Source organism: Anarhichas minor, unplaced genomic scaffold (assembly GCF_050575085.1).
Source record: "Anarhichas minor isolate MPS153535 unplaced genomic scaffold, ASM5057508v1 ptg000043l, whole genome shotgun sequence".
NCBI classification, from domain to species: Eukaryota; Metazoa; Chordata; class Actinopteri; order Perciformes; family Anarhichadidae; genus Anarhichas; species Anarhichas minor.
The window spans coordinates 2,424,821-2,449,720 of NW_027466489.1; the positions used below are offsets into that span (position 1 = coordinate 2,424,821).

The 24,900-nt window shown below is 41.0% G+C and overlaps 2 protein-coding genes across 4 annotated transcripts; one reads left to right on the top strand and one right to left on the bottom strand.

The window, feature by feature from the left end:
* Positions 1-267: 267 nt before the first annotated feature.
* LOC142970492 (protein polybromo-1-like) lies at positions 268-13,504 on the bottom strand. 3 transcript variants are annotated; one of them, XM_076110734.1, is made up of 30 exons: positions 13,400-13,504; positions 12,129-12,277; positions 11,906-12,003; positions 11,635-11,782; positions 11,368-11,517; positions 10,779-10,895; positions 10,624-10,692; positions 10,439-10,537; positions 10,263-10,348; positions 10,094-10,179; positions 9,781-9,997; positions 8,838-8,979; positions 8,654-8,748; positions 8,284-8,563; positions 8,065-8,170; positions 7,326-7,965; positions 6,993-7,204; positions 6,699-6,884; positions 6,360-6,517; positions 5,993-6,244; positions 5,756-5,901; positions 5,385-5,542; positions 5,091-5,274; positions 4,620-4,821; positions 4,308-4,509; positions 4,067-4,219; positions 2,802-2,963; positions 2,353-2,399; positions 942-1,122; positions 268-676 (listed from the first exon to the last, which is right to left on the bottom strand). In XM_076110734.1, exons 2-30 carry the CDS (start codon positions 12,267-12,269, stop codon positions 513-515), a joined length of 4,881 nt encoding a protein of 1,626 aa, XP_075966849.1. In that variant the 5' UTR covers positions 12,270-12,277; positions 13,400-13,504; the 3' UTR covers positions 268-512. The 3 variants fall into 3 exon arrangements, 2 of the variants coding, with proteins under 2 accessions (XP_075966849.1, XP_075966848.1); XM_076110733.1 differs by lacking the exon at positions 2,802-2,963 and having other exon boundaries at positions 942-1,125; positions 4,151-4,219; XR_012959281.1 differs by lacking the exons at positions 268-676; positions 942-1,122; positions 2,353-2,399; ... (12 more) ...; positions 8,065-8,170; positions 8,284-8,563 and having other exon boundaries at positions 8,838-9,034.
* Positions 13,505-15,259: 1,755 nt separating this feature from the next.
* On the top strand, positions 15,260-19,793 carry wdr77 (WD repeat domain 77). Its single transcript, XM_076110992.1, has 10 exons — positions 15,260-15,639; positions 15,948-16,133; positions 16,221-16,362; positions 16,507-16,556; positions 16,741-16,811; positions 17,059-17,116; positions 17,372-17,443; positions 17,528-17,636; positions 17,717-17,785; positions 17,872-19,793. The coding sequence occupies exons 1-10, from the start codon at positions 15,531-15,533 to the stop codon at positions 18,017-18,019; spliced, it is 1,014 nt and encodes a 337-aa protein (XP_075967107.1). The 5' UTR covers positions 15,260-15,530; the 3' UTR covers positions 18,020-19,793.
* The last annotated feature ends 5,107 nt before the right edge of the window (positions 19,794-24,900 follow it).

Consider the following 24,900-nt stretch of genomic DNA (forward strand, 5'->3'; position numbering starts at 1 on the left):
CCCTTGCTTGGTCTCTACCAAGTGCAGCAACTTTACCTTAAATTATCATTCAATATTGAAAGGTCTTTCAGCTATATAGTTAACTTGAAATGTCTTTTCTACTTTCACTTTTAGCAGATGCTTAAATTAAATCGGAGACATTTGAACATTCTTTACAAGTGGCATGTATTGTACTATACTTCAAGTGATGCATCTCTAACGGTAATTGTATTGTATTCAATGTATAATATACAGTAGGTCCTACTAGGTAAATGAAGACAGACAAACTGAGCTCGTCACATTTTAATTGTGAAAGCATGAAGGCATTCATCACGAAACGACAGCCATTGACAATAATGCACTTAGAACAATATATCTGAAATGTAAAACAAAAACCAGCTTCAACACAGAAAGCAGCTTTTATAACTACAAACACATTTTTAAACGACAATACAAATTGAACACCATTAGCGAGCTTGACCCTCTTCCTGTCTCACAGGAACGGTGGGAGCAGAGGCTCAGAATACAAGCAGTTACAGGTTGTGCGTCTGACGAATGTTAAGTGTGTCTCGCAGCATCAGGTCACGGAGGCGCCAAAGTGCATCTGCCATCGTCTTGTGGGCGCCCTTACTCTTCAGCCAGTGCGATGGTAGTCTGCTCTCTTGCTCTTTTGTGAGGCGCACATCTTGTTTTTGAACTGAAAGTGCAGAAATAAAACATTAAAATTATGAGTCTGAGGATATTCACCAGTCTACATTAATTTGTTAAGAATCTTTTAGGATAAGTGAATGTTGTGTTAATATGTGATATTCTTTTATAAGTTTGTAAAAAATATATTTCAATGCATGTGTGTTGCATCCTAAGAGGAATTTTTCTTTTTTGTTGCTCTCCAAAGCCATGTTTGCCAGTGTAATCGTCATTTTATGTAAACTTCATCACTCAAAAAAATAAAAAACAAACACCTGAGAGAGCTTGATCCCACTTGCTAATGGTAGAGGACTCTGCAGTTAAGCCCTCGATGTATCTGAGGTATGCCTCAGAGTGGAGCAGCCTTTGAGACTTGGCTGGTGGGGACACAAACATCGGGGTGGAGGGCTGCTGGTGTGCAGGTTGTCCAATCTGGCCCGGGTACGGCGGTGGAGCCTGCTGTTCCATCGAATGAAAATATTATAAGAAATCTGTTATTTCTCTGATTTAGATTGAAATTTATACAGCATTTCATTAACAACATCTTGAAGCCATAATTGAACATCATAATCATCATAATTGAAGCCCCAATCTGCAACTGGTGTGTGACAAACTTCACAGGTGTCACATAGTTGTTGCACATGTTGGCTTCAAGTACATGGTTTACCATTTAAGGAATGGGGCGGCCAACACAAGTAAAGTGCCCCATTAAGGAGACCATAAGATCACGCATCAACCTATCTAGCAGCAAATCTGTCTGTATTCTGGTGGCATTGTGCTGGCCCTACAATGTTGTCTGTCTGGAACCCCTTCAAGGGGCCCCTTGACCTTCATTTTGCTTTACGATTTTAGGGAAGTTTGTAATTTAGTCTTTTCAATTGATTTTCAAAACACTAAGTGAAACGAATTTTCAAAAATGCTTATTTTTTTAATCTGTTCAGTTTGACACATATTAGTTAGGTATTTAATTAGCAAAATAAATAATCTGCGTCACGTTTTCTTTCAGGCATCTTTTAGGGACACTGTGCTACAGTCTACAAGAGCTAAACAACTGCAAAGTGGAAAAAGTAACACAATCTGGGTGCACAGATGTGTTAATGCAGAGAAGCTGTTTTGTTGAGCTTTTTTTGTTTTCAGACTCATTGGAAGCTCTGCCATTATAAAACAAAGATGACATTTACAACTGGACATTAACTTGTATTTAGTTTGTTGTTTACTGAATAATTAATTACACAGGCGTCATTGAGATACACAGAGTTAAAGTAATCATGTGTGTGCATTTGTCTGTTTGCAAGTGTGACTGTAACTGAGAAACTAGTTTAGTATGGTGGATTTGAAGCTACAAACTAATCCTACAGCTAGGCTACATTAAAGACGTAACGGATGCAGATGGTTCGCAGAGCAGATGTACTGCGGCACGTATCCTTTTACTCGCTACCACCTGCAGTCCATCATATGACTGTCACATATGATGGACTGGATGTTTTATAAATATTCTGCCTGCTGTTCAACTTTGTGAAAGGCAAAAAAAAAAAAGACACTGACACTAGATTTCACTCATTTCTGAAAATGTTTTAGAATAGCTTCATGGAGAACACAGCCTAAAGAATTTCTTAATGTTTTCCAAGAGTCTCATATCCTTCTCTGAACACAGATTACAGATGATTACAGAGCCGTATAGATTACCTGGGATCCATGAATGTTTCCTGCTCCACCTGCCATGCCATTAACACCTGTGGATATTCAACATCAAGAAACAGTCAAAAAGTGCAGCAGGCCACTCAATATTGGTTTATATTACAAATAATAAATTCAAAGTCCGTTACTGAAATCAACCCGTGTAATTTTAATTGATATTAGAACACTTAGGAAGGCCAATTATGAACTTTTAAAATAAAACATCAGGTATATTTTTTGGAGATACCAACTTTCTCTCCATGACATAATTACCTACAAGTCTAGTGGTAATGAGGAGGATGAATAACCGAGCCCCAGTTAAGGCTCTGTGCTCTCAACTGACCAGTCCTCAATTTAAGGACCTCAGCCTATTGGTACAGGTAGCCCCTCCAGCAAGTCAGACTGGCAGACAGGAAGCAACTGCGTGGCAAGTGGGGTGGTTATGACAGCACTCTTACCAAAGTACGGCATTCCAGGGAACCCAGGCATAACAGGCAGGAGATGTTGAGGAAAGACAGGCACACCCATGAGATGTGGTGGCATGCCAGTCATACTAACCATGCCTTCACCGTAGCCCCACGGGGGCATCATAGCTGACCTATATGCGCCCACCATACGTTCTTAGGAAGGGACAGCAGCAACACAAGACAGCGACATGCGTCAGTCAAACATGCATCAACTACTTGCTCTACTTGGCATGCAGAAACATGTTAATATTAGTGCTGGGCAACGATTAAAATATTTAATTGCGATTAATCGCATGGATTTTTTGCGATTAATCGCGATTAATCGCATTGTTATGGCAAAGTTCAATAATGAATTCAAAAGTAGTGTATTGCGCACTTTTATTTTAAAAGTACTGCTATATGAACAAAAGGGCAATAACATTTGGTTCACGAGATGCAGGTAGCATGTTTTATACTTAATGTGAATATAATTCATACTTTGTTGGCATCTTATTCTGAAAACCGGATGTTCGTCTGAAGAAACCGGATGTTGTCTCACGTTAATCTTTCCGCTAACTTTCAAAGTCCTTTGCTCACTCCCGATCTGTGCCTTTAAATGCGTTTACCGTGAATTTCAGCATATAGGTGCACTAAAATGACTGACTATAGGATGTTTGCTGGCTTTTATCTCACTGTTCTTGTCATCCTCTTGTTGTTGTGTATATGTATTGTCTCTTGTCTTTCAATAAAAAAATAAAAATAAAAAAAATAAAGAATTATAATAAATTTTAAAAATGCGTTAACGCGCGATAAAATAATTGTCGGCGTTAATTAATGAATGTGTTAACGCGAAATTAACGCGTTAACGTGCCCAGCACTAGTTAATATGTTTTTATTTAATCACCAGATCATTATGATGGATATGAATGGATGAAAAACACACAATGAAAACTATTTAGTGCACATGCACTACTGCTAAGTGCTAATTAACTTTTCAGTCCCAATCCTCAACTTTTACACTTCAAGCTCTGCATTCAAATATGTGGAGTCACCCATGATGTAAAGAATAAAGGATTCTCTACAACAAGCAAGGTCAGTAAAGTGAAATAATGTTAGATGCAACATAAAATTAAATCACAACACTGCAGCATCACAAACATGCGGACATGGGTGAGATTAGGAAACTTAAAATGTGAATGCGTCGAGCAGTTCAGCTTCTTCTTCCAGTAGGCCTTCTAATGTACACTGGGGATCCATCTGCATCTATGAGGGGTTACCTGACGCAGGCGTCATGCTGGAATTTAGCATCCCCATGGGGATTGGGGGAGGCACCACCCCCATCAGTGCCCCTACTGGGGTACCTGCTCTAGGGGACGTCTGATGCTGGGCCCTGTCGCGCTCCTGCTGCTCTGCCACTTTAGCTGCTCGCTCTGCAAAACAATAAAGACGAGCGCAAGGTCTGAATTTCATGTGGTTCACAACTGGGTGAAGACTAGAATCCAAAAAAGTTCTGCTCACCTTCATATTCTGCTTTCTTGGAACCCTCCAGGTTTCTCCACTCAGTGCCAACGAGGCGACTCAGCTCCCCAAAGGAGAAGTCCGGGTGCTGGGCTTTGATGACCGCTCGCATCTCACTGCTGAACAGGATGTAGCCACTCATGTTGATCTTTCGCTTTGAGCCCTCCTTCTTTGAAAGGCCCTTAATGGGTTTTTGTGTGGACTGCAACCAAAACACAGGAGAGCGTTCACGAGAATGCTCAAAGTCACATAAATGCTTGTTACTTTGCAGAGGAAATTTACATTTGTGAGTGAATACTTTTCCACCCTGACCTGCGGGGGAGTGTAAGGCATGACATCCATTTCACTAGACATGGAAGATTGCATCCGAGGGCGAGACCGGTCCCCTAGCTCGCCGTCATCATCCCCAAGATCCTCTAGCTCCTCATCTGTCATATCAGCAAACTTGGCCTCCAGTACCTCAATTTTCTTGTCCAGCAGAGGGGATGGCTCCTTCTGGGGTACTATGAGCTTCCTGGATAAGACAATAAGAAAAAGAAACTGTGCAATATATCCACCTTTCAAATTGGCCCTAATCTTTCAATAAACTGGAAAACACCTGTAGAAAATCATGAAGAAACACAACCAGGGACGTAACGCAGCCTACACAGGACGATAAAAGGCTTGTTCTGATTAGTGTGTGTAGTTATTTTTGTAGATCTTTAACAAAGATTGTTGTCTTTCCTTTCCTGCTGCCACACAGTAACATTAACAGATAATTCAGTATGTTAAAGTTTTTTTTACCTAAAATAGTAAGTTTCATCCTCCACCACTTTCCCAGAGAGTGAAAAGCGCTTCAGACCCTTAAACTTCTTCATCTGCTTCTCACTCTCGATATAGCGGCTCTCGCAGAGTAGAATGTTCTCTTCAGGCACTTCAGTTGGCCGACATGACAGGTAGTCTTTGAAGGACGACACCACACACTTCCCTGTGAAACAAGAAGACCGACTCAGTGAATGTGTAATGATTTCTATTAACCACACACATGAAACTTTATACATTTATACATTTGTTCGACATGTACAGTAAGGAGGATACCTATGATGCAGGTCATAGGGCAAGTCTCCTCAAGGTTGCTCAGGAACACTTCCTTCTTGTAGAACATCTTAGTGGGCTCATGCTCCGTTTCCTCCGGATGGATGAAGATTGGACCAAAGAAGTAGCCTGCTCCATCTCTCATCCACATTTTCTCAATTCTGTTTTTGATAAAAGAGCTGCATTAGGTACATTGGAAATCAGACATTTGTATATTTACAAACACACACATTACCACCACATCACTTTGCCATTACGCCAAGCTCGCCGTGTTCCATATTTTCCAACCATAACACAATATAGAGTTCCTGTGTTAGCGATTGAAGGGAAGGAGGTGACCCATGGTCAGTTGAAAAGAAATGTATGTTCTCTACCTGCCCACTCGGTGGCGCACAAGTCCATGTGAGCCGATGTAAACACAGTCTCCCACTTTCAGACACAGGTTGTTGTAGCAGAGCTGCTCATAGTACTGACACGCTGGCTCCCCATTGGTCATTTCCATTGGAACATCCTCCCTCTCCTGGAGACACAAACAGTTTTCTTGACAGTAGTCTGCGTTATTTTACGTGTATTCTGTAATTTCTCATGGAAAAAAAGCAACTGGCATTTACCTTGTCTACATTACCATCTATCATTTTGATTTCATCCACCATCTCTGGCGGTTTCTCCTCTTGTTTGGGGGCAAACATTGATGCTACACGGACGACGGGTAGGGGGACCTCTCTGGGAAGAAACCGAACCGAGCTTAAGGGCATGGCCCATAACTTGATCTTCTTGAAAGACTTGGACTTGGCAGAGTAGCGCGATTCACAGACGTAGACATCCTCAGCTCTGAAGCCTTCCGGATGAAGTTTGAAGTACTCCTTGAATTACACACACCATAAATGTTCGGGTCAACACTCAATACACATTCAAACGGCCAATGCTTCAAAACAGAACCTACACTTAACAAACATACAGGAGAAACACAGCCTTTACCTTTACAAACATGACCACACATTTGCCCAGAATCTTGCTGACAGGAGCTTTGTTGTAATAGTCGCTTTTAAACACTTCTTTCTCCAAGAACTTCCTTGTGGCGAGATGAAATGTTTCATTTGGCCTGTAGAACCAGGAGCCATACAGCCACTTCTCACCTGCATTTATTGAAAAAAACTGAATGAATTAGAACTGCTCTCAATAAAAATGGCATGTTCTACTGAACTGGAACGCTAACTGAAGAAACTGTACCTAATACAAATCAGAAGAAAATATCATTATGCTTTTCTTACAAAAAAATACTAATTATTGTCTGATTATTGCAATAATGAGACTGACCAGTATCGTCCTGCCAAAGGCGTTCGATGTAGATGATATGAGGCTGGAGATTTGGCTCTGCAGGCTCCACATATACGTAGTCTCCCACGTGGTACATGCTGTCTTTGAAGCTGCAGTCCTGACTGTATGTGCGCTGGAGGTTAGACTGCCATGATCCTCCAACAGAGTCCTCTCTCTTCTCAGCTTCTGGGAATTCACAAGTGACTCGGTGAATCATTGCCACAGTATGTGCTGAGACAACGTATGACAGAACTTCTATGTACTGTGACCGTTATTATATATTAATCAAAATACCCCTTTTTTCCTCCTCCCTTTTGATTTTGTCCTCCTCAAACTCATTGGGGAGCTTCCCTTTCTTCTCCTTTTCCACATCACTATGCAGATGTTTGGAGGTGTAGCTGAGAGCAGGAGACATCAAGATCTCTCCGTTCTTACACAGCTCGTCTCTGATTCGGATGAAGAACTGCTGCAGTTCCACAGCATCTTCAAAGATCTCAGAATCACTCCTGTAATAGACATATTGTGCGACACAACTTTAGCTTTCTTTAATACAATAATCCTTCAACATCAACGAAAGAACGGTGATTAGACGACTGATTTTGTACAGGATGTTCAACAGCACCTCACCTATTCAGCCGTCTAGCCTTTTCCAGCACTTCAAACATGTGGTCCTGAAACACATCCAGCCTCTTATAACACCCTCGATCTACATTAGTCCTGATAATCTCAAAGTTGAGTGGTGGCTTCTCAGGATTTGAGGGATCTAGGGCGGGAATCTCAGCGAGTGAATCACTGTAGCAGCGGCCCTCGTCGTCTTGGTGGCCGAGCACGGAGACAAAGAGGCTGCGGATTAGTTCCTGGATGAGGCGGGGCACATCAGGTACGTGGGCATCATCTCCTCCCTCCAGGTCACGCCTCGTCTCTAACAGCACCCTGTGCAGCATGAGGGCGTCGCGGTATATCAGAGACTCGGGCTCGTTGTAAGTACAGGCATTGTTGAACATGAGCACCAAGTCCTCCACCAGCGCGTCAACATCCTGGTACTTGTTAGCCAACATGTGGCTCTTGATCTTCTCCATGTCCACAGGTTTCTTGATGGCAATGTAGTAGTCAGGAAGCTCGGCACGAGAAGGCAGCCGCAGGAAGATAGTGCTGAGGCGACGACCCCGTTTATCTGTGAAGTTCTTGACGGCCTCATAAAGCTCATTCAGCTTCTGCTGTAAGGGTGTTAAGTACTTTGACTTCTTCAGCGTAATGCTGTTCTTTCCTGCAATCAAATAAAGTGTATGTGTGTGTTAACGATAACCAACTCACACACATTTAGCTTTAATTCATTGCACTGACAAGGTACTGTTAAGTTAAGTACTTATTTTCAACTTTGGGGACAATGTGTCATCATCATCGGTCACTGGCCCAAGATCCTTGCGTCTGTCTTTCATGATCTTCTCTAGAATGTCAGCATCGTTGTACACCTTGAACACAACAAAGAAGTTTGTCATGGAAAAGCTCCTGGTTACTAGAAAAAAACATTTTCCTCAGGCTAAATTAGACTCACAGTTAATTATTAATACCAAACAGATCTTACCTGGGAGCCTTCTTCATTGTAGTGTCGAGCATTGCGGAACATCAGCTTCATTTCCTCCACCATTGCATCTTCGGTCATGTACTTGTCTGAGCGGATGTTTTGCTCAACGGTCCTGAGGTCCATTGGTTCCAGGATGACCTTGTAGTAGTCTGGATAGTCCTTCTTCGAGGGCTTGACCATGAAGAGGTCACACAGCCTCCGACCAGTACCAGCTTCTCGCGCCTCAGCCACAGCAGCGAAGAGAGCTTTCATTCGGTTTTTCTTTGTATTCTTCTTATGACTGGAAACCAAATGCAGATCAACTGTCGCTCTACTTTCACGCACAATTAAACAAGAAGCTTCAGAGAATGGAGTAAGTAACAGTGCAAACCTTTTTCTTTTTGTGCTGCTGGTGTCAGACGTGGCAGAGGAGAGCATGCTGTCTCCATCGTCATCATCTCTCTGTAACAGCTCCTTTCTCTTCATCTACAGAGAGAACAGGTAACATACATCTCATCGCTACAATGCCTCTTAAAATACCCCAAAGCTGGCAAAAAGTGTAAGTTGGGACTGACCTGCTGAATGTGTTGGAGTTTGAGTGCACGTTTGTAGATGGACGAGTGAGGAACATTGTAGCGTTTGGCATTCTCAAACATCCGCATCAGATCAGAGTCAATATGCTCAACACTCTCATATTCATTGTTCTTCATCTTGTTCCTGTGGGGAATTACGGGCTCTCACATTTGGAAAGGAGGGCACAGAAAATACTGTTCTGTATAGTGAGTGTGTGATGCCGTAGGGGTAGAAAATAAAAAGAGAGAATGTTGGTGAAACAAAATAAAAACAAATCGATGATGAAACATGGATTAGAAACTGTGTGGGTGTAAACCCAAGTAGTGTTTGTTGATTCAGAGGGATTTCTGCTTGGAAAGGTTGTATAAAAAGACAAATGTCTGTATTATTGCCACTAAACTTTTCCATTACAATAAATGGAAACCACTTGTTGTAGGACATATTACATTTTTCTGGTAGATTTGTTATCCGACACTGAATTCACAGCATCTATTAAAACACTGATCAAAAATACCTAATTAACATTTCTAAAACTTTTTACGGTAACCTAAAATTCACTTGATAGATAAACAGATCTACTGTATGTATATACAGTAGATCTGTATAACATGCAAACTATGCCAAAATATTACACGTGACAGTAAAACATGCTTTTTATGCTAATTAATTTAAAACTACTTGAAAATATTAACCTTAAAGTGGTATAAATCCCTCAAATCAATACTGAATGCTTTACTTTCTAAGAGGCTATTTTTCACCAATGAGCACTTTTAATTAACTTTCAAAAGGGATCTAAAAACAATCCACTTTAACGTACAATAAATTGTCACAACATTTCAAATCTGTGTTAAATTCAGGTGGTGACATCACTCAGGGTGGGAAAAAAATGAAGCTATATTTTAATGTTGTTGCAAAGACATCAGATCAGTACTAGCTCTGACATACTTGATCTGAAGGAGGCAGAGGGGTTGACTGATCTGGTGGTAGTAGTCGGGGTAGTCCTTCCTGGAGGGCAGCTGCAGGAAAGGCTCAGAGATCAACTGGCCCTGGCTGTTCCTGGCACCTCGCACAGCCTCAAACAGCTGGAAGATGGGATTACTCATGTCCATATTAGAGGTCATACTCTCTGCTTCAGACTCACCCTCATCATAGTGGACAGAACCTGACAAACACAGGAGAAGATACTAAATAATGACACACCCATCAATTACAACAATATATTGTACAAGGCACCAAAGCCAATGACGTAAAGATGTACCCGAGAGAATGCCTTCCTCGTCACTTTCGTACTGAAGAGCCATGGTGATAGCTGAGAGGCGGTCTCCCTGGGCAGACCTTCTATTCCTGACAGAGAAAGACAGAACAAGGGCGACAGAGTTAAAAGCAAAAGCTAACACGACTTGATTCCAGTGTTGTCTCCTATTTACCTAATACGAATGCTGGACTTGATTGGTTCTCCGTGTTCCATCTCAGACTTCTTTTGTGCAAAAATCTTTTTGATGGTGTTTGCATCCTGTAACACACGAGCAGGTTATTTGGTCTGCATGTCACAACACTGCTAACGGTATTTTAATATGCGTCATATTCTCATTGACACGCTCACCTTAAACACTTGCGATCCAGGCTCATTGTAAGTTTTGGCATTCTTGACCAGCAAATCTACATCTTTAGCCATGGCACTAACACTCCTGTAGTGGCTCAACTAGAAGGCAAACACATTTATTGGACATAAATATATATTTTTTTATATTATAGTGCATATTTAATGCAGGAGGTGTAATAGCATACCTGAATCTTTTGAGCAACGATTTTCAGATCTATTGGTTCCTTGATGATGGCGTAATAATCCGGGTATTGCTAAAAGAAAAAGGCAAACTACACATCAAAGCCAAATCCCTAATTTTACTGATAATAACTAAAGTCCTACTGAAAGGTGCTTGTACCATTTTGGATGGAAGCTTCTGAAACAGCTCGCTGACCAGACGGCCAGTGGGCTCAGTGTAAGAGACCACGGCATCAAGGAGCTGCTCGAGGACTTCTTTCAAGCAGGTAGGTGCACTCTGTCACACACAAGGGAGCACACGGTTTAGGTAAGGAGGTTCTACATCACCCTTAGAGACAAATGAACCATCAATTAGTGCATCATTGAATTGTTTTGCAGCTTGAGGTGTTCATAGTGATATTGTAGTGTTATACAATGGCACCAATAGCCAATTTTTAATTATATTATAATTTGATTTGCAGAGTCAAACGGGATAATGTCATCATAATTATGAAGTGCAATTTATATATGATTTTCTAACGCAGAATTGCTTCAAAGTAATGAAATGTACAATCCATTAGTGAAAAACTCGATACGAGAAAATTGGTAAATACGGCAAGTTCTAGCCATTTAAGAACAAATCTGTTTGTACAAGTGGTTCTTGCACGAGGCCCTTTGATTCTAACCTACAGATGAATATTTGTTAGCGGTGTGTATTGAATGAAGAGTCATAATAAATCTGTGTTATCAGTAATGTGAGTGAGTGTCACCTCATCCTCAGTCGACCCTCCGGGGTTGTCGTGTGCATCGTACCCTTCTTCGTCATCGTCGTCATAATCGCCTCGCTGAACAAATTCATTTTTGGTTCGCAGGTAAAGATCCCAAAGTTTACAGGCTGCTCTGTACTCAGGACTGTCAGACTAGACAGATACAAGCAATTCATATTCATGTTGGTAAATATCAGAATGTCATTTACTGCGGACAGAGTTGTAAATAATTTGTATCTTATAATAAATTAGTTTTTTGTTTTTTTTAACCTTGTAATATGTTTTTGCATTGTTGAATAACAGTTGAAAGTCACTAGTGAGTTGTTCAACATCATCATACTCCTCCATCTTTAATTTCTGCTGGATCTTCATCATGTCAATAGGCTGAGACACCACATGATAATAATCCGGTTGATTCCTGTAAGAAAAGGGGTCTTGTAATTGTTCTGCATCTAATGTTTGTGTTAAATACCTCGACTGATATTTAAGGAATTCCAGGGTGTAATCATGTGCACATATGACCACTCATCCCTTTCCTTACCTTCGTTTGGGGGCTCTGATGAACAGCTCACACAACATCCTGCCCTGATCGTCCTTGTAATCTCTGATTGTATTATACAATTCATGACACACAGCGATCTGCAAGTCAAAGGATGAAACATTGAAACATATCTGCCTCCTTTCCCATGCCAACCAGTTAATCAGCATAAATTCTGACAAGTGTGTTCAAAGAAAGACTGAAACTGAAATTTGTAAAAAATTACAGGATCCACAGTTGGAATGTTTGAGGTCCTTCTCCTCTTTCTCCCAATTGAAGACACTAACGATGAAGTCTGGCTATCGTCAAAATCTCCTCCACTCACACTGCTAGAGGGGGACGTCGCCCTTCTCCTTTTCAAGGCCATGACGACCCCTGTGGTAAAGAACCAGTAAAGTAACAAGTGTCACTGTATGCAGACAAGAGCAAAACATTACAGTATCTAAACAATGTGTACACTGTGCAGACTGAGTGAATAATCTCAATGATGAGGGACACTGGATATACTGTAATATGGTGTGGTCATCCTGATATTGTTTGCTATTTTCTACATTAAAACAGACTAAACATCAAATTTACAATGGCCCCTTCCCCTTCATGACACACCCCTCTCCTATCAATTGCAACAGACTGCTGCTGTGAATGAGAAGCTATGATTACCAATACTGAAAAACTGAGCAGATGTTTAACTCAGCTTCACTTTTACATTTTGTTCTTTAAAAAGGGGGGAGATGGAGGGGTGCCTCTGACGAAACATGAAACAAATTGTCAAGATGGTATTAATTAAATGAAAATGTCAGAATATTTGGGTTACAGTTTATATTATTATTTTGTTGAAGTCACAGAATATACCTTATAAATGCTTACATTCTGTGTGTTGGAAGCACGGCCACATGTCATCCGTGATGAGTAATTTCATGGCACCCCAAATTAACTTTGACCCCTAATTAAATCTTATACTTGAGACAACTGCTCGTGAGTTTTAAATTTGGATAAATTCTCAAATCAGAAATAAGCATTTCAAAGGTGTTTTGTCAACAGGCCCTCCGATCTCCTTGAAGGTTTAATGCGCTTTATAGTCCGATTGTAAAAAGGTGACAACCACTCCAGCTCATTATTATCACCTAGAATGACATTTATCAACGGACACCTATAATGCTGTCTGTCTGAGGGTTTCAACGTTAACCGCTCTGCCTAATGTCCTCCAGCTGCGTACAGACTGCCGTCCAGTGTGCACACGTCAGCAGTAAGCTAGCACACAGACCGGCAGCTGTCCACCTACCTGTCACTCAAGTGCGGACAGGTACTGACCACAGATGAGCTAACAGTTAGCTACACTTCACGGTTAGCCTTCAACATCATCTAACGCTAGTTAGAGACGAGACAAAGGCACCACTGTACCAACGTCTAACGTTACAAAGCTAACGTTAAGTGAGGCTACGACACATGATGGGACATATTTTTAGTTCAACCCCTGGAAAATAGTTGTGAACTTACCTTCTGGGAGCCCGTTACTAGACTTCCAAAAATCTTTAATAATCAAGAAAAGCCAATCACTTATCGATTTTAGACCGAGAAACAGAAGTGTGAAGGTAGCAGCAAATTAACTGCCACTTCCGTTTGTTCGCCTTCAGAATAAAAGCGTGTACGGACTCGTATTAGTGTGTTATATTATGGTTTTACAAGATGGTGATAATTATTTCCCCTTTTCTCTGTTTAATGTTGGTATAGTTTGATATGCAGGTCGCATAACAGTGACCGCTTGAGAATTTAGAAACCGTGGGGCACAATTTAAAAAAAACTAAACGTGTGAGTTACGACGTTGCTTATTGCGCAATGAGCGCATCAGACTTCCTGTTCACAGTTAATTGACTTCAACTTTACAACTCGCCATTAAACCTCTGCGACTGAACAAAACCGCTTCAGCCTTCTAGCCTACATTTAAGTGCAATACCGAGTCACTGACATGAATCATGTTATAATCCCCACTGGCTCATTGTAGCCGCTTTCAATTGTTTCCATGTATGATTTGAACAGACCTTTTCACTCCTTAAAGTTTTTAAACAAATCTCGTGAACTCCTGATATTCTGAATGTCCGATTTTTAATTCAAGTAGCCTATTGGTTACTTTATTGTATTACTAAGATACTTGCTACATTTACAGATCTCTTTTCAAAATGTGGTACTGTGGTATGTTTTGTAGATGTTCTGCTTGTGGGTTCACAAACAATGAGAGGAATTATCTTTTAACTCTTTCATGCAAACCCTTGAAAAGGATTGACAATTGCCACTCCTACAATGTGGTCATACCACATTTTTGAGAGATGACCAATTTTATCAGAGGACAAAATAATCTGCCTGTCAGAACATCTCAATAAACAGGCAACATAATAATTAACTGTAGTGCCATCTAACATCCTGAAAATGCCTGAGGTTAAGTTGAAACCAATCTAGTTGTATTCCAAGGAAAGCAAAATATGCTCAGTGTCATTCAATTTGTATAACAAGACATATAACTTACTATGTTGAGAGGACGAGTTGATGAGTTATTGGGTGACATTCATATGGTTAATTGGAAATTATATTTACAGAGGTGTTTGAAACAAGGTTGATGCTGTCTGATGTTCCTATCATAATAAACGTGCCTTTGATGCATTCATGTAAAGCAGGCTGAGGAGAACAAGCCACTGGAATTGGCCAAAGACATTTAGCCTCAGCAGGCCTAGAGATACAACTCTGTTTTTGAAGACGTGTCTTGTTTCTTGGTGAAGACCAATTATGAAGTCTATATATAATATAAAGTCAATGGTGAAGACCGGTGAGCGGCACTGCAATAAACATTAAGTATATAGATGTTCAAATAAAAAACTAATAACGAGACCACAATTTACTGACCTACAGAGCATATTTCTAAATAGATAGGACAGAGTCTTGTTTTTTCTTGGTAGGTTTGGAAGAGATTTAATCTCGGCCAGGCCCACGTAAACTATGTCAAAGATTATCCAGTAGAAGTAATATTTATTTATATTTACTTAATTGGATGTGATGTTTAGATATTTTCTATTAATCTGTGTTTTTTATTTCCTTTTTTTGCAAACAGCTGCACAAGAGTATCATGTGTATGTTGTTTATGATATAATCAAATTCAATTAATCGCATCAATTAAATAGCCTCGTTAACTCCAGAAGTGTTAAGCAATGCGCCATCTAGGACACAGGATTGTTTAATAGAATAATCGATGTATATTTTACAGTTTAATGTAAACTGATCATGTTCTACACACTCCGCTGTGGTTGTTGGCGGTATGCACCTAAAAGCTGGTTTTGCAATCCGCCTAAAAAACGAAGAAGAAGGAGACGTAGCAGCAGAAGAAGAAGAGACCCGGAGCAGGAAGTGTCTGTTCACATCGGCCCCCTCCATGCCCCATGTGATGCTGTTCACTCGTTCATTCATTCTTGAAAAGACAACTTTAGCTAACGTGTTAGCTTTCTTTCCCAAATAAACCAAAGACGAAAGCTGCGGTGTCTCTGCAGGCGGCCAGTAACAGCTAGCTAGCTAACGTAAGAATCGCGCTAAAGTTGTTTGGAAAAGTTCATCTGTAGCCTTTGATCACGTACGTTAAGTCTAAATGAAAAGTGCGGTGGATACTAGCATGATCAAGGAGAACCGGTGGAACGTACCCCCTAATGCTCCCGCATGCATGGAGAAGCATCTCAGCGCGGCGCAATACAGAGCAGGTAGGTCACACAAAGCAAGCTAGCTGGATGTTACACAGGTAGACACGTGGTGCCGCTAGTTAGTTAGTATACGTCTGAGTCTATTCACTGATGTGCAAGGGTCCTCTGGTCATTTGGCGTATATACAATCCGTCAATATGTTAAATAAAAAAAAGATCTATATTTATAAAAGGTGTGCACGAGCATAGCAGCCCAGCTTAGTGGGTTTCTCTAGTGTGTTGCAGGTGGCTAGTTGTTGAACAAAGAAATTGCATTTCTTTTTTTTAAATATAGCTGTTTTAAACGTTGGATTATTGTCTTGCTCACAGATGGTACTCTGCTGCTCGGTGCCTCCAGCCTCACTGGCAGGAGCTGGCAGGGATCACTTTGGATCTACAGTGACTCTAAGCAGGCCCCCGATGAGGAACTCTGCAAAGCTGGTGTGCAGACTGAGTCCGGAGTCACAGATGCCAAATGGGTATCAGAAAAGGGTATTCTTGTTGCGTCAGACTCAGGTAAGAAGCAGATTCATTATGAATCAAACCACTGGTCTTGAGACCTGCATGTTAAATGCCATTTTTGTTTGACTGGTTTCTGTGCAGGTGCCTTGGAGCTCTGGGATCTGGCAGAGGATGAACGTCTACTGGTGAATCGCTTCACTAAACATGAGCACGACCACATTGTCACCACAGTGAGCCCAGTTGCTGGAGCAAACAGTGCCGTCACCGGCAGCATGGACTGTCGGTGAGACACCATTCTTCACATATACATGCGCGGTTGCAGAACAGAAGCATGTTGATCGATTATGTGTTAAACTTAGGCGTTGTGATTTTGGTTGTCACTTTTTTTCACACCTTTTCTCATCAAAATGCACTTTCTTCACAACAGAATTAAAGTCTGGGATCTCAGTCAGGAGACTGCTGTCACTACCTACAATGGTGAGGGAACATCTCACAACTGCTCTCAGAATATCTAGATAGTAGTAAGAGAAAGTGTTGTTCTTCAATCAAATTATATTCAGTTTAAAGGTTTCACTTCATTTGTCACAGAGTCTAAATCTTGGTAAAGATGGTAAAAAAACATAACTGACAATATGTCTCTTAACTTTGTTTCTTCCTCCAGCGCACACGCAGCCAGTCAGCTGTGTTGCTTGCAGTCCTACAGATGAGTCTCTCTTCATCTCCTGTGGTCAAGTAAGGCACAGAATAACAGTTGTTATGCATAGTTTAAAAACACAACATTTAACAACTCGGTAACTGCCTGAACTACATTTCGGAGCAACTTGCAGCATAAATGTGCATATTAATAAGGATGAACCTCTTTTCATGCAACACAAGAAAGCTACAATAAATGCTGTCGATAAGTCATAAAGAGCAGACAAAGAACTGTAAAACTATACTTGTCTTCATCAAACTCAACCTGTTGTCCTCTATCTAACAGGATGGCCGTGTGCTGATGTGGGACAGGAGAAAGCCAAACAAACCAGCCTCAAGAATAGGTGAGCAACATGTCCCATTCTAAAGAACCAGGTCCAGACATTTCTGCAGGAAAGTGCTGGAATTAATGTTGCTAATGACAGATGCGTGTATAATCAGCGAGTGGTGGTTCTTTGTCTGTCTGATACAACAAGCCTCGACTATTGTTCCCGGAATCTAATAGTACATCTTGTCAAGACACAATCTTTTTATTTTTATTTTTTTATTTTATTTGAATGATTATGCATATTCCATCGTCGTCTCTGTGTTTGTCTCAGATGTGGAATCCCCCTGCTGCTCCCCTACCACTGTAGCCTGGCACCCCCACCACAGAAGCACCATTGCTTTTGGTAAGGCCCAGCAGCAGATTATTGATTGACGGAGACATTAAATTGTCAGTCTCTTTGTTTCTGATTATGTTTATTGGGCCTTAGGTGACGAGTTGGGCCGAGTGACAGTGAAGGACTTCCTGGGAACAGAGCCGGCCCGGGTAGAGAACGCCCACAGCCGTAGAGTCAATGGGCTCGCCTTCTCTACACATAGGTAAACATAAATTCTAGCATCGTATCATAAGCTCTTACATTGCGCTACAGCGTTTTAACTTTTTTTCTTTCCCCTCCCAGTGCTTCCTTGCTCGCCTCCGTAAGTGATGATTGTTCACTTGTTGTTTTGAACTCTGATCTGCGAGAAATGTGAGTTTTTGCACTTAAATACTAAACACCAGGTTAAAGTCCTCTACCATTAAAATGAATAGTAATCATATATTCTTCTTCTGTAGACTCAAAGATCGGCGACACCAGGACTTTGTCAAAGGTGTGTGCTGGCTCCATGGTGACTCCAACACCCTCACAACCGTAGGCTGGGACCACCTTGTGCTTCACCATACAGTGGATCCAGCTGCTGAAGCTCCCAACTCGTCCTCTTAGACCCACAGATGCTTAAGATGACTACTTCCCCCCCCCACCCCTATTTTTGAGGGGCATCCATAATATCTAAAAAGTTGAATCTGTCGGTCAGGAAATATGGATTAAAGTGTTTCATTGTCATTTAGTACTCCACATATGTGCAGATTACTTTGGCGCTCACAGTCCTGGCCTTAGTGCATTGCCAAGATACTCTACTATTACGTTCTTTCTTTCCACTTCCTTCATTCTGTATAGCATTTCCATGTGTTACACTTAAGGCAACCCATTTGTATGGCATCATTTTACATTAAAGATAACTTAATGTTAATGATAGCAAGAGCATTTTGACATTTCTTTGTGTTCCCTGAAATTTATTTTATGCTAACAAATGCAAGACTCTAAGAAGAACATTTGAAAGTAAAGGGGATGAGAAGAAATCTATTTTTATTCCTATTTTGTCTGAAATAAGGTCCCATGGTGGTCCATGGATTTATTCCAACCATTTGACAGTATCTCCACGCCCCACGACGTTATGCTCTGCTATAATCCACACACTATAAATCATACAGCCATAAAGTGTTGCTATAAATATTCTCCCAATTCAGTCATAAATGTATTACCAAACATAAAAATGTTCATTTATTAATCTGATGTTAGCTCACATAGACAACGCGCTGTCTTTTGGTTTAGCTAGCAGAATTATTTTGATCATAGCTAACCGTATGCAATATGTTTCAGCTACGGTCAAATTCAATGCGTCTGCATGTTACTGCTACGAACTATGGCAAGTGTACTAATATTGTGGATTTAGTTCATGGTGAGTTTACCTGTTGGAAATACTGTTGAAATCAGGAGCAGTTTTGTTGCCCGCACACTTTAACTCACTAATCACTTCTGCTCCTCCGTTGTTACGTTAGCTACTGATGCTCTTGTATGATGCATAGGGTGAGAGACACTTTGCTTAGCTGGAATGAAATAAGCACACATCCCAGTAAAAGAGCTTACAACACCCAGTGCCACGCTGGTATATAGTGGGTATTATATTGGTCCTTACATTTTGAACCAACTTATTTACTTTGTGTTCATTTAAAAACCCACAAATTGACTTTTGACTTCACCAGCACTTAATGTACCATTTTAAATGGTATGATGAAATGCCAGCGGTGTGATTATTGTCAATATCGCTATATGTATAATTACTGTATTATATAATGCCTTACTAAATGAGATTCATTTCACAAAGGGGTCGAAAACAGAGTGAGATCTGCAACGCATGTGATTCTTAAAAGAACTTGATTAGCCCAAAACAGGAAGGGAAAAGTTTATTCAAGATATTGCTGATCAAAATCTTTATGTTGGCGCCACAGTGCAGCCGTCATTCCAGTTATTTTTCATATGCACACCCAAAAGCACCATGTCATCTGCAATTTTGTCTTTTCTCGACTAAGATGTGTTGACGCTAACGCACATTCTTAAATACTGAGCACAAAAGAACTCAAGGACATGCAATTACTGCTTGGATTTATTTTCAGATTAGTTGTTGGACAACATTTGGTGTGGATTAAAATTTCTGCTTAAATACTTTACAACCAACATTCTAAATATTTTGATTATACAAAAGGAAGGGTAGATAAACTACATCTTACAATATCTAGGTACTTTTGTACTCTTATATAAACTGATATGTACAGCATGAATGTAGATACATTGACACAAAGTTTACTGCAGTAAATTAACTATTATACAGATGGCAACGCTTTTCCAAGATCAATAAATATGAGAAACAATCCTACTGAGGGATAAACACACTTGTCTGAATTACCTGTTGGCTTTGTTCTAGTGGACATACATCATGTACATGTAACAGTGAGAATATTTCAGTTATGGGACATATAACTACAGCATGGACCACAATAGTTGCATTGTACGTTATTGTATGTTTACAGATATATCCGTCAACGCCTTTGTCAGGAATTTGTTGAGAGTAATGTAGATTAATTTTCACTCACCACACTCTTACCAGCTATGAATAACTTTGAATATTATTTTTCTTATGAATATAACCCATGTGGCATTAAGGCTGATAAAAAAAGCTTTGGTTAAAAAGGCAACATATCCAACATGAACCGCTACACTAAATAAAAATCTGCAGTAAAAAAAAAACTTTAAAAAAAAAAGGTCAACCGGAAACTTCAGAAACAAAATACAAAACAGAAAACACAATTTGACAGTGATAGTGTGTTCTCCAAAGATTGAGAAATTCAAAGTGCTTTTCCCCTCCAATGTACAAATTCCTTCTGATGCAAAAACACATGATCCAATCACGTGCGATGTGTGCTAAACAGAAGAACACCTATCTCTTTAACGCGTCTCTTTACGGATCCCCTTTTCTGACAAGAGTAATGGGCTGCTTGGTTCCAGGCCGAACAGTAAAGGTCATACCATGCTGATGTTTGGACTGCGTCCCGTTGCTGAAAAGATAAACATATTCATTATTATGAGTTGATTCTGTACACAGACACTGGACTCTTTGTCTCAGAAAAGTGAAGACGTCATATTTGAGCACTCTTACCTGGCTGGAACCTTCACTGAAGAGGTTTCCTGATATTTACTGACCAATTTACTCTCCAGCTCCTGCATGTTCAGTGTTGCTGCTTTGTTGACCACGGGGTAATTCTTGCTCTGTGGTGCGGCTCTCTGGACAACAGGGACCTTATTGTCCTCGTCGGACAGGGGGGAGCCCCAGTCATCAGAAGTGGACTCTGCCTCATTCACTGGGGCCATTTTGTGGTCCATTTCCAACATCTTCTTTTGAAGGATGCTCAAGAGCGTGCTCTGGCTGGGTGAAAGAGTGGATGGGAGCGGAGCAGGGGCCGCCTTGGGTTTCTGCTGGGGTTGAAACTTTGGTTTGACGTCGATGTCAGGAGGTGGGAGTTTTGGAGCTGCTGGGGGGAGTTTTGGGGGAGGAGGTGGAACATGAGACGGAGGAAGAGAGATTATATATGGTGTTGGTGCCTTTTTCTTGGGAGGGTCAGGTGGAGGAACGGAAGGAGGCGGCTCCATAATCTCGTCAAAATCATCAAACTCTGGCGGCGGAGGGAGTAATGGCATACTTAACTCCTCAGGCTGTGTGTTTTGAGAATTTGAGGGGCTTTGCACTGCATTTAGCCTCTGCTCAACCAGGTGGGTCGCACTTGGGGATGCTGCTGTCCTACTGAGAGCTGAACGGGTGGATGGCATCGGATCCTCGACCAGAGCAGGACTGCTGGATTTTGCTGGAGTCTGAACGGTTTGCGTATGTACAGCAGGACTGATAGACTTTAGACTCTCCTGTATTCTTTCCAGAGATGTTAGAGAAGAGGACGAGCTGGACTTTGGGGTGACAACAAATGAATTGGGATTGGTGTCACTCGGGTGAATGCTTGCACTTGGCCGCTCAATCGTCTTCCTGCTGTTTTCCCGCGACGGAGGGTGACTCGATTTATGTTTGTCTCTTTCTTTAGCCGCCATTAAAAGAGCCAGTGGGGACGCTGCAGGTCCATCTCGTGCCCCGTGGGTTTCACTACCCTTCAGGTTGCGTAGTTTACGATCTATTAACGGACTGAATTTACGAATTTGACTTGGAGATCCTACAAATTGGTCATTAATGGGCTCTGAATTCACCCGAGTATCGTTTAGTTTCAGCAGCTGATGTGGAGTCTGGAGCGGTTTGTCTATTTTGGGCTGTACTGAAGCTATCTCTTTTTTAACCTCCTTGTTTGGCTCAGGAGGCGGTGATTGAGAGGGTTGGGGAATTTGTAAGTTCTCCTTCAGCTCCTGTACATCTTTGGGAGCTGGTTTATACGGTGTAGCCACTTTAGGGGCTTTCCCATCCACCTGGACAAGAACTGGGGCAGATTTAACGGCCGCAGAATCTTCCAGGAGCAACATCTGCTTTTGTCTTTTGTCTTGCTCTTCATACCCACTGAGAATTGAGGTTTGAGGAACATAGTAAAGCTTTGCTGTGTTTTGGGGATTGAAAGAGGACAGTGTGTTTGTCTGCACGGGGGGAGGTGGGGCAGGAGTGCCTGGTGGGGAGTCACAGTTGAATATAGAGGACAGTCTAATGGGTTTTGGAGGTGGTTTCTTATTAGTCTTGTGTTGCCTTTCAGAAGGAGGCAGTGGTGGGGAGAACATCGGACGCTCAGGAACTTTGGCTGGTGGTGGACTGGGGACGGATGATGCAGAGCCATTGGAGTAAGTAGGTGGAGGCTTTGGTGGAGCCATTGGTGGCAGTTTTTTGAAAGCTAAGTCTTCCCCCTCCATGACTGGTGCCAGTGAGGTCAGTTTTGGATCGGGCATGGATAGAGAGGGAAATGGTGCCACATTAAGACTGTTCAGGTCACCCATGAAGTCTAGTGGAGGAGGGATAAAAGTCCCTGGAGGGGGTGGAGGAGCCATGGCAGGAGGAGGTGGAGGAGCCATGGCAGGAGGAGGAGGAACAGAAATTCCAGGCACAGATATAACAGATCCATTGGACAAGTGATTTCCACCAACTAAGGGAAGAAAGAAAAAAGAATAACTGAGAAAAGTTCAGCACTGTTGTACATTGTGAAGTAGGAGCAATTACAATATTTATCATATTTCAAGCAATTGCGAAATGTTAAGTAGCGACTCCTGAAAAAAGACGCTCAAAGGCTAAGTAGGCGCCCAACTGTGTGAATCATTCAAACAACCCATGCCTAGTCCAGATTTGTTTTATGTTGTTTATTAAACAAAAATAATTATAAGCAATAACTGTGCTGGAATAACTAGAGTAGGATCTGGCGGTCAACAGAAAATATCGGAGCCTAGCTCACCCCCTTAGTCTTAATCTTTTAAATAGATAGATCATAAAGAATCAACAATGTTTACTGCTGAAATCAAGTCTGGGCAAAACGGCAACAATCTTCTATTCCGATCACTTCATATCTCGACAGCGATATATATCATGATTTAGCATGTTTTCTGGTAATTCAATAAATAAAAGGTCTTTATGAAATAACCACATGGTTTTCTATTCTCTTGTGTGAATTAAACACTTGACAAATGAGTTTTTCCTCATTTAGTAACAACTTAAGTGGAAAATAACCAGACTTTCTGATAGATTTGAGTAAGTATGTGCTTGTTGTTATCAATTTAAATAATAATTGTTTATCACGATATTTTGATATATGATTTCATCACAGTAAGATTCCAATAAAAGACGATAAACTGTTAAAATCTTTGAATTATCGCCCGGCCCAAGCTGAAAGGAATTAGTTTAAAGTCAGATAAACAAGTGACAGAGTAATACATTTAGAATTACTCACAGCTGAAATTAGACAAATTATATCCACTCTGTTAATGCTAACACTCCCATTCTGTAAATATGCTCGCCATCTGGTATGGCGGTTTGGACACATTCAGGAGGGTTATTGAGCAACAACCTGAACAAACATTTACCTGCCCTGCATTTTCAACCCTTTACGGAGACATTTAGATTGCTGTGATCCATCAAGTGAGTAAAGGCACATTGCAAATGATCTGGGTCCTTCAGAGTGTAAATAATGAAATTCTAGTGTTTTCCAAGCTAAACTTAAAGTACATATTTGCGATAGGTAGACGCTCACCTGAACCGTTGATCTTTGGACCGTTGACAGGGGGGAGGAGGGGGACTTTGGGTGTCGGGACGGCAAACCCTTGAAAGCTGTCGAATGAGGACTGTGAAAACAAAAAAAACATCAAAATGTTGACATTTCAACATCTGAGACATAAGAAAAAAAGCTTGGTTCAAGAACAGCAGTATACATGACATGAAGTCTACATCGTGTTAAGAGGCGTTGGAAGGTATTCACTCCTAGAGTGAATAAACCAATTCTCAACTATTGCAGAGCTCACTGTACCTTGAAAACAGATGAACATGTCCAATACTTGCTACATTACTGGCATCGACAAAAAATAGTCAGTCAGTGATAACTTTAGTGGCTCTCAGGTCTTGGTATTATGAAGAACCTAATGTATAGCTGTATTTGCAAATAATGTCAAGTTAAATCAATTTATATATATGTATATATATATAATGATTTATAGTGAATATAATACAATGTAAAAAACATTCCTTTAAAACAAGTATGACTTTGTAATGTCTGTTTCCAAATAGGTGTTTTTTTTAGGCTATTCTTAGGTTTGCCATGATTAAACCGGAGACGGAGATTTTGAAAGGATCATTTTCGTACACTGCATACTTCTCTTATGAGGAGCACTCAGTGATTCATGATGTAGGATACACCTTTTATTCATCACATTGTGTTAACGTGGGCCTGGCTGAGAAAATGGCAGGCTGTTCTCGTCATGGCCCAAACGCCTCCAAAAATAAACACAGACTGTGTTGACACAATACATGTCCATGAGAGTTAACAGGCTACATGAAAAAATAAAATAAAAGATCATTCCAGCAACACAAAACATATTTTCACTGCTGTACCTCTTGATGTTAATGTGATGCAGGCTCTTTCAGTAATCTGCTAATGCAATAAAGCAACAAGCTCGCACCAGTTACACTTCAAAAATGTATTATTGATAAGGTTGGTAATGACTTAGGATCTAAAGGTTGCTGGTATACTGCTTTTTCAGCCCTTTAAATGCTTGTGTTCCAGACTAAAAATAATTGGAAATCTGCCTGATGTCACGCCTCAAATGACACATGTCTCTCTTGTCTAATAACCCACAGGACACTTGAATAGCTTCTTGGAAAATGAAGAACACCACACCACAGGTTGAGGGCGTGTCAGTAAAGATGGCGTATATGATCCAGTTTGATTTTGTCTGTTTGTTTCCTGCACTATGACTCACTTTCATCTGTCGCAGCCATCTCAGCTGTCCTGCCCAATGCTGCTAGGTGT